The sequence below is a fragment of the Monopterus albus genome, unplaced genomic scaffold, assembly GCF_001952655.1.
Source record: "Monopterus albus unplaced genomic scaffold, M_albus_1.0 scaffold6.1, whole genome shotgun sequence".
Taxonomy (NCBI): domain Eukaryota; kingdom Metazoa; phylum Chordata; class Actinopteri; order Synbranchiformes; family Synbranchidae; genus Monopterus; species Monopterus albus.
The window spans coordinates 47,271-56,630 of record NW_018127886.1 but is presented as its reverse complement, the minus strand read 5'-3'; the positions used below and the strand labels follow the sequence as shown (position 1 = coordinate 56,630).

At 40.4% G+C, this 9,360-nt stretch overlaps 1 protein-coding gene across 1 annotated transcript; it reads right to left on the bottom strand.

The window, feature by feature from the left end:
* Positions 1–304: 304 nt before the first annotated feature.
* LOC109968579 (solute carrier family 26 member 6-like) lies at positions 305–9,121 on the bottom strand. The gene is made up of 17 exons (XM_020614940.1): positions 8,997–9,121; positions 6,392–6,525; positions 5,892–6,002; positions 5,584–5,753; positions 5,327–5,491; positions 4,176–4,328; positions 3,881–3,963; positions 3,163–3,310; positions 2,393–2,506; positions 2,193–2,270; positions 2,003–2,098; positions 1,794–1,900; positions 1,594–1,663; positions 1,280–1,372; positions 992–1,102; positions 543–875; positions 305–406 (listed from the first exon to the last, which is right to left on the bottom strand). Exons 1-17 carry the CDS (start codon positions 9,119–9,121, stop codon positions 305–307), a joined length of 2,193 nt encoding a protein of 730 aa, XP_020470596.1.
* Between the last annotated feature and the right edge of the window lie 239 nt (positions 9,122–9,360).

Here is a 9,360-nt window from a genome sequence, read left to right as displayed (position 1 = left end):
AAAGCTGTGCTGGTGCATTTAAAGACATTCTGTGCACAAATTACAGCTCGTTAATAGTTTAAAGGGTGAAAAGAATGAGCCTTTTCACCCTTGGTTATATATAACCAAGTATCCACCTTTTTGAAAGACCTAAGACCAATGAAATGATTGAGAGAAGCAACAAGTCAGATGGCCAGTGGCACCATATTGTAATTCTAAATTATCTATTAAAATAAAAATGATGACAATGTTAGGTTTTAAGCAAGCTGAATTGATGATTTCTTGTGTGCCTCGAAGAGTCTTCTTTATGTGTTGCAGACTTGGGTTAATAAACAAAGCTGAAGCTGAAAGGTGATAAATGAGTCTTTGGTTGGAGGGGGTCAGACTCATGGATGGCCACATCAAGCTCCCCAAAGTCACTGAAAATCTGTGAGAAAAATCAGAGATCATTGTTTGTTTGTTTTGGTTTCTTTCTTTAAGAACCTGCAGGCTGTACCTAGTCACTTATATACACTTAACACTAATCAGATCATTACATGCTATCAGTGTCAACACACACGTACCTTTTTCAAGACGTTCACAGTGTTTATGTCCACAAAGCTGGTTTTTGAAATGTCCAAAATGATGCTATGCGTGCGTGATTCACTTGAACTCCCTTTATCCTCGTCACCATGGTATGTTACCGGGGGCAGGTTGTTATCACCAGGGCCTAAATCATGTTGGTAAGCCCAGTTTACCTGACCTGTACCAAGGTCAATTGTAGAAATCCCAGCTTGTTTAAAGTCTGTGAGATTCACTTGATTCTGTCCGCTCAGCTCTGCAGGAAATCCCCCCTCCTCAATCTTTGACTTCTTTAAAGCAAATATGCCACTGAACAGGCGCCTGTTGAGCTGGTTCTGCCAAGAGGTTGAAAAAGTGGTATTAAGTATTAGTGAGTTCTTAGTTCAAATCCATAAATGACTGGTTTTATCTCAGAAGAATTCATATAATTTGTGTTATTAGCACATCATACTTGGTTCTTTGCCAGCTTTTTCGCTTTCTTTATCTCTTTCTCTTCTTTACGCTTCAGTGCTTCATCTCGTTTCCTCTTCGTTGTCAGCAGCTTCTCAAGGTCAAATCCAGTCTGTACAAAAATCCAAGCATTGCATTAAAGAGAGAGAAAAGAAAGTGAGAAAGATAATGAAAGATAAACTGTAATGATAATGCTAAATATAATGAAAGCAATTGTACTGGAGGCATCTGGCAGTCTAAGGCTGCACATAAACACACATCCACATGGATGCACATGCATATACAGCACCTTCTTTTCCAGGGCCTCCGTGAACCTCTCAGCATTTATGTGGTACAGAGTTGCAGATGTACTGAAGATTTTAATTCCAGGAATCTCTTTAGCCTGCAGAGACACATCATGAATTTGACTTCAGAAACTCATACTTTGTGCTGCCCTCCCTTATTGTTTGACCAAATGGAGCTTTGTACTACTTCAGGACTGAAAGTTGATGTAGGTCTATTCACAAACTGCCTGTCTGAAAGCATCAGTTCAAACAACTCTTTCAATTTTTGTGAATAAATATGGCACCAAGTGTCTTTCATTTATGACTAAAGGATTCTTACCTCCTTGTAGGTTTCTATGTCAAGATACAAGGCTGTGTCTGGCACAAGACCCAAGATATAGTAGCGAGGTCTGAAATGTATTAAAATGACAAATTTACAGTAAGACCTGCCTTGCAACTCACTGAAACTTTTGCCAAAATCTCTAATTGTGCTTGCATATAGTATATGCCAATACTTTAAAATTAGTGGTGTGTAATTACAGTTGTGATCTGATGATGTAAACAAACAAGGAAAAGCCAACGGCAGCAGCCAGGCCAATGTCCAGGTTGAGCAGGATGGTACATGCGAATGTCACCAGCCACACCACCTGGAAGACAATATAAACACTGACAGTCAGTGGAATCAACAGTGATGTTAGTTTCTATTATTTAATTGAGTTAAATGACTCATACAAAGAATGTGGTCATACCATATCAATCTTATTGGTCTTCCACAGTGTATAGACATCAGTCAACTGCATGAACATTAATGTTAAGTTCACAAATACTATTGCAGCTAAGACAACCTGAGGAGAACACACAGCATAACTGGTTATTAAACTGTCTGCCAGGAGAGAAAATGATCATTATAAAGAAATGCTATAAGAAGGGTAGTGTTACCTTGGGGAGCTCTTGAAAAAGAGAACCTATTTTCAAAATCACAATCATCATAGCAATGCATGAAATTAGTCCCGCAAGCTGTCAAAACACACACAGTGAGAGATACACTGATTTTGTAAATGAATGGTCTCAAGTTGAATATGCTAATTAGATGTAATCAGTGGTATTTGTGCAAATATGTATTCTATGTGCATATTTACTTGTGTCTTGCCCCCTGTGGTCTCCTGGACGAGGCTGCGGGACAGGGAGGAGGACACATTGTAACAAAAAAAAAAGCTGCCAATGCCGTTACTAAGACCCACTGCAGCCAGCTCCTGGAAATAAAGAAACAGCAAAATGAGATACAGCATCTAAGTTTACAGAAATGTGCATTTACATTTAGGCAATACACAATATCAAATTTAAACAATTTCCAGAAAATAACTGCTAAACAAATTAAAAGCTAAGATCGAATAATTTGAATTTGAGGACTTTCAGCCTCTTTGTTTTATAATTATTTTTGATTGTGTGTAAAGCTCTAGGGGGTGCTGTTGATGAGACAGATGCTGTTGAGTTGAGGTGGTGTGCTGCAGCCAGTTGTTGTGAATCCATGATTTGATACCAAATCCACAAACAATAGAGAAATGACACATAGGTGCACAAAATAATGCACGACTGCAGCTCATGAGCCATGAAAACATATAGACTTAATGTACCCACCCCAAGCTGCCAAACTGTTATTTTTTTAAACACCTAACAAGTTAATTTTCTTTTTATAATGAGATACCTTTTGTCATGTTAACGTAATACTTCAAAATGATATTGTTTTGTTGTTAAAACAACAAGTATGTTTTGCCCTCATGATCAAGTGTAATGAGCAAAGAGTAGAGTCTAACATTACTCCAGAGTTGGCAGGCCCTGTTAGCAGTGAGTTATACAGGATCAGAGCTATATGTGGGTAGTATAGTATGGGTAAGTGTCTATGCCTCACCTGGTTATTGTCCACCTTGTAGCCATGCTTGAGGGCAAATGTTTTGGCCAGTGCAATGTTGATGGTGTAGCTCACTATGGCCAGAGAAATAGCATCACCCGCAATCGATGGGAAAAACGAGCCATCTGGAACAACAGGGGCCCTGAAGCTGGAGCAGGAGAAAAAGATGAATGGTTCCATGTTTTATCTGGTACCTTGTACAGTGCAGAGTCCTGACACAAGCAGCTCTACTAACAGTTCTGGACATTAAGGCAACTCACATTTTTCCTTAAGTTCTTAAAAAACTTCAGCAGCACATTTGACCTTTTGCTGATTTCTGGTCTTCCACTTACAGGCTGCACTCTGTTATTATTGTTTTACATTTTATGGAAACAGCTCACATGTGCTGCAGCTGCCAAACACACGAACCTTTACAATCATATGGAAAAACATCCCATTTTGTTTTTACCAAAAATGACCAAACCACAATATTACATTAAAATCAGACACAAGAAGGCTCTCAGTAGCTTTCGTAATTATTACATTATTATTGCTATTATACATCCTCTATTTAAATAAGCATTCTTGTTTTATCTGGGGAAACTCTGCTCACCTGTAAACCTTTCCACAACCATAGCCTTCCCAAAAACATGATATTTTCAGGAACTCACAAACTTTCTGTCATTCTCTTTGTTTATCCATAGAAACATATGATTCAAACACACAAAGATGAACTTACCCAGAGGGAATCACTCCAACCACATCAACGCCGTATTTATCAATAAGTCCAGCGTAGTGGGTGATGATTGTTGCTACTATGACCTGGTGAAAAAAAAAAATGCAAAAGGAATGTCAGTTCTGGGATATACTTTATTATTGCTCTGAGCACCTGCAACCCTTTTTTGGCAAAAGTCAACAGTCACAGAGTCCAGTATGATTACTGTGGTGAAAGCCCCTGTTGGACTGCTAAATATGCACAGCTCCTGTACAACTGGAAAAGAGAAGACAGAGGAAACATCAAATGGAATACTTACAAGTATGAGTTCGATAGGGATGGGCGCAATCATCTTCTCTTTGCAGCGGTAATTGATATTTTTAATCACAATGAGAACTGAAAGCGCGATCACGCCCACCACCAGCTCTACCACCCTAGTTTTAGGCAGCATTCGGCAAACATCCACCACAGTCTGTGAGGAAAACAGAAGGAAAGAACAGAAGGAGAAAGTTGGAAATATGGTTAATACAAATTCAGTATCATGTAGAAAACAAACAAAAAAAACCTATTTAAAATTCTGCTAAAAGATTAAACCTCTTCTCAGGGCTCTGTGGGCATGTCCACACCACATATAATACTTAATTGACAAATATGTTGCACCTGGTTTACATACAATATATAGTAGTACATAGCATGATTATCTCACATAATTCCCAGTGTAGTCCCACCTGATTACAACATAGGCATATGTCTGTGTGCTGGAGCTTTAGTAAGTAAGTAAAGAAGGAAAAAAAAACTTTCACACACTATCCATCCATTATCTATACCACTAAACCTGAATAGGGTCATAGGGGGGCTGGAGCCAATCCCAGGTGACATTGGATGAGAGGCGGGGTTCACCCTGGACATGTCGCCAGTTTATCACAGGGCTGACATTTAAAGACAGGCAACCTCACACACCAACACTCACTCCTAGGAACAATTTTGAGTCGCCAACCTAAGCTGCATGTCTTTGGACTGTGGGAGGAAGCTGGAACCCGGAGAGAACCCACACAGGCACAGGGAGAACATGCAAACTCATTTCACAAACTACACAAACAATATATGTGTTCATTAGTGAGTTTTACAGGTGCTGGTAGGTAGGTTTTGCTACCTTTCCATTCTTTATGCTAAGCTAAGCTAACCAGCTGCTGGCTGTAGATGCATATTTACAGTAACAGACAGACACAGGAACGGTATTGATGTACTGTAACAGCAAGTACATTTGACAAACTGTAGCTTTAATGATACTCAAGTTCAAGTATCATTAAAATGCTTATCAAGGTGTAAAAGTCTTATTCCAAATCTGTACTTTCGAGTATTTTATGTTATGTGTGTTATGTGTTATAATTTTGCCTAAACACTTCAAGTCAATAATTTAGTGTCTTGTCTGTATCCATATGTGAATTGTCTGAGGCATGACAAACTCACATAAATGAGGGAGAGGGGGCCACTGTATCGAGCGATTGAGACTCCAAACAGATACTTTAGCTGGGTGCTGGCTACTTGACATGCTGATGCAGTGGTGTAAGCACGAATCAGTGGCTGAGACAGATAGGTCACAACAAATCCAAATCTCACAATACCCAGCAGGATCTTAGGATGGAAAAGAGAGAAAAATGTTAGGGAAATATGATTTAAAATGGTTACGCAGTTTGGTCAAAACATACCCACAAACAGAGACGCACCTGAAAGATTCCTGTCAAGAGTGCGAGGGAACATGCTATCTGTACTCTGGCAACATCCCGTGCAGTGGTGTTCACGGTTGTTCCATTAGTGCCATTTACAAGAAAGTTCTGGTCTGGTGCTAGCCTTACTGTTGCACTCCCAGCCATCATGCTGATTACAGAAAACGTACCTGGACATGTAAAATATGAGCATGTAGACACATACATTGATGCACACAGACACAAACAAGGATCTGATTTACAATGATGATATTGTGTTTTTCTTTCTTTTTCAACCACAGTCACCTACACACACTTACTGTACTCACCTATGGAGACGTGTCTGGAAGTACTGAAGATGGCAAAGATCAGGATCGGATAGAAGGAGGTGTATAGACCATGCACAGTGGGTATGGCAGCCAGAGGAGCATATGCCATGCCTGGTAAAACAAATAAAATTAAAGTGTTGTCTTTTATCTAGTGCAAATTTGATGGAAAAAATAACACATTATAATTCAGTCTAAAGTTAACACTCTGTGGATGTTTAATATGTTGATATTATGGAATAATTTTGACAGTTTTGGAATGACAGTTATTATTATTTTTGTTGACTGAGATAAAAGAACTGAAACCACTCTCATGTTTGTCCATTAAATGTGAAGCTACAGCATGGAAACAATGAGCTTAGTTTATCAAACAGACTAGAAGCAGCCAGAAACTCCTAGACCAGTCAATACAGAAATGAGAGTGTCCCCGGTTTTCTCACCCAACTCCCAGCAACAATGAGATTAAGTGCATGTCCCAAAAGGTCAAACTATACCATACAAACCTTGTGGTAGATGCATACTGGCCACACTGAATCCAGCAATCAGGTCCCCAATTGCATTTTCTCTGAGTGAGTACTGAGGCAGCCAGCCTAGAATAGGCACCCAGCTTGTTACTGTGCGCTTCAGACTGGGACACCTATAACAGCCATCCCAGAAAATCATACCATTCATATTACTGAGTATGAAATACTGAAGCCACATACATACACAAATTCACATTCAAATTATTCACTCAGTGTTTGTGCAGATTCTCAGCCATCCAGGTCATAGTAAGCTTAAAAAACGTAGAAAAAGAAAATCAGCTGGACTTGGTGTTTCAGTCCTTTGAAGGCCAACAATGTCCCCTAATGACTGAGTCATTATAGCCCAGTATCGGTGAGAGTCTTTACCTGTCTTTGACTCCTCCCCTGTCGATCGACACCTATTGTCCTGGTGGGCATGTTTGGACAGAGATCTCAAAACAGGATTGTAGATGGAAGACAAGTTGTGTCTTAGTCCACCACCCCCTATTTAGTGAGGGGTGTTCTATTTTTACAAAAATAGCTTCCTTGACTCCTCTCTCAAACCAGCGATGTTCTCTGGGGAGGATCTGGACTTCACTGTCCTCAAAAGAATGTCCTTTGTCCTTCAGGTGGTGGTGGACTGCTGACTCTGGTCCATTGGAGTTGACCCTCCTGTGTTGGCCCATGCATTTGTGCAGTGGCTGCTTAGTTTCACCAATGTACAAGTCATTACACTCCTGACTACACCTAATGGCATACACCACATTACTCTGTTTGTGTCTGGGTGTTTTGTCCTTCGGGTGGACCAGTCTCTGCCGCAGGGTGTTCTCTGGTTTAAAGTTAACTTGGATATTGTGGTTGCGAAAGATCCTTTTTAACTTCTCTGATAAACCAGCCACATAAGGGATGACAGTGTTATCCCCTCTCACAAAAGATATTCAGGTCGCTAAAAGGTTACACTGACATGCATTAGAATAAAATGCACTTCGCTTTTGTTGCTCTGTTCCCTCTCTTTCTTCACACCTACATTCATCTCTCTCTTTGTTCAACACCTGCTTCTATTAGTTTCTCTTCTTAACTGACCCATCTTCTTCCTTTGCTCCCCCCACTATATGATGTTTTCACATGAAATGCCAGTAAGACAGACACTGATCCAGAGTCACCGCTTCATGTTTCAGTGCTCTCGTGCAAAGCCCTTCATCTTTAATTGTTTCGCTGATAGCTTCTTTGATGGTTAACAGTCGGAAACTGCTGCGATTGAATTAGGTGTTTATAATGAATGAGCAGACTCAGCAAACCTTATGAGAGGAAGTTGAAAGGGAAGAAAACACTTCAATAGTCAGTTAATTGAATTATTATTTCCTAACTGGCATCTAAGTATTGTGATAAAATTAAATGAGCTAGTAAGAGTGGATTGTCTGAGGAGGAGAAGAGTGACGTGTGTGCATGAACTGAAAAATCACCAAATCATCATCATGATACGACTACCATTGCACACACAAACACATATAATTATATACTGTAGAGGAGTAAAGGCTGCCTTTTGCTGGGGGTCATAAATCAAAGTGTATTTGAACATGAGTGTGTATCATTCACACACATATTAAACAGTCTATAACCTTCTTCTTGTAGCCACTGGTGGGGTCCCTCTTTAGTGCTTCATAGGTGGTGGTGTCACTGGTCGGAAACTCTGGTCTGATAGTCAGCTGAGTTTAGGACTACTGTACACCTGCCTTCTGGAAGGACTCTCACTGATACTGGGCTATAACGACTCAGTCATTAAGGGACATTTTTGGCCTTCAAAGGACTGAAACACCACCGAGGGGGATAAATATCTCTGGCTCAACACCAGTCAGTCAGAACTGATGAAGCCTCTTGGATGAGTGGGGCTCCTTCCTTTTGTATTTTGGGTAGGCCATAAAGGCAAGGGATGGCCTCCCCGGGTTATAGTCTGTAGTATAGTCACCATTCAATAACTCCCTCTTTTTCCAGCTTCTGGACAATAGGTGTCGGTCCACAGGTGAGGGTTCAAAGACAGGTAACGACGCTCCACCGATACTGGGCTATAACAGGCAGAACTGATGAAGCCTCTTGGGTGAGAGGTGAAATGTCTTCGACCTAAAACCAAATCCACTTGATTTTTTTTCTATGTTTTTTTCAGCTATTTACTCAGTGTTGAACTGGGGAGGCAAGGCAAGCTTAAAGCACAGTTTCATACACGAAAACAATTCAGTGCTTTACATAATACAAACACAGAAATAAAAATTAAAAGACCTGAAGAATGATATTAAAGTATAGACATGTTTAACAAAAGAGACATTAAATAAATCCCTTGGAAAAAAGAACAGTTCTACAAATGGTGACAAATCTAAGTTCTGGTTCCAGCTGCTGGCTCCAGCTGTGGGCAGCATCATGGCTAAAACTCCAGGATTTAGACAGGTGAAAATATCTTCCAGAACCTCAGTCAGGCCCACCTGCCACCTAACACATACAGAAATACATCCAAACACATATGTATCCTTCAGTTTGTGTCATTGTGTGTCACAGTGTTCTCTCATTTGCCTGCCACACGTCCCAAGCTCTGCCATCTCATCTCTTCTCTTACCTGAAGAAATTTTTTACCCGTTCACGCACAGGTGGTTTAGTGATCCATTTCCCTTCTTGTGCCACTTCACCCAGACGCAACTCATCCAGAACCTCTTTCTCTACAAAATAGTCCTTGTCCACCATGTCTTTTTGAGCAAATTCAGCAGACGTCCAGGAATCTCTTCTCCCTGAGGGTCCTCTTCAGACAGTTACAGGTGTTACAACAAAAGCCAAACACCATGTAGTGAGAGTGAAGCCCCCTCACTGTTTTATACTGACTGACAGTTCTTGTTTCTCCAGCTGTTTTTGGATTGTGGGAGTGACTGTACCTTTTTGATCCTTATAAATGAACAACCACCAACCCACACATCTCTATTCTGCAC

What these genes read in the sequence shown, in the direction of transcription:
- LOC109968579 (XM_020614940.1), bottom strand. Translation starts at nt 9,121, where the DNA reads ATGGTGGACAAGGACTATTTTGTAGAGAAAGAGGTTCTGGATGAGTTG. An exon ending in CCACAGGGGGCAAGACACAA is followed by an intron (nt 2,271 to 2,392) that starts GTAAATATGCAC and finishes GTGTTTTGACAG; the next exon opens with CTTGCGGGACTAATTTCATG. An exon ending in TACATCATCAGATCACAACT is followed by an intron (nt 1,664 to 1,793) that starts GTAATTACACAC and finishes AATACATTTCAG; the next exon opens with ACCTCGCTACTATATCTTGG.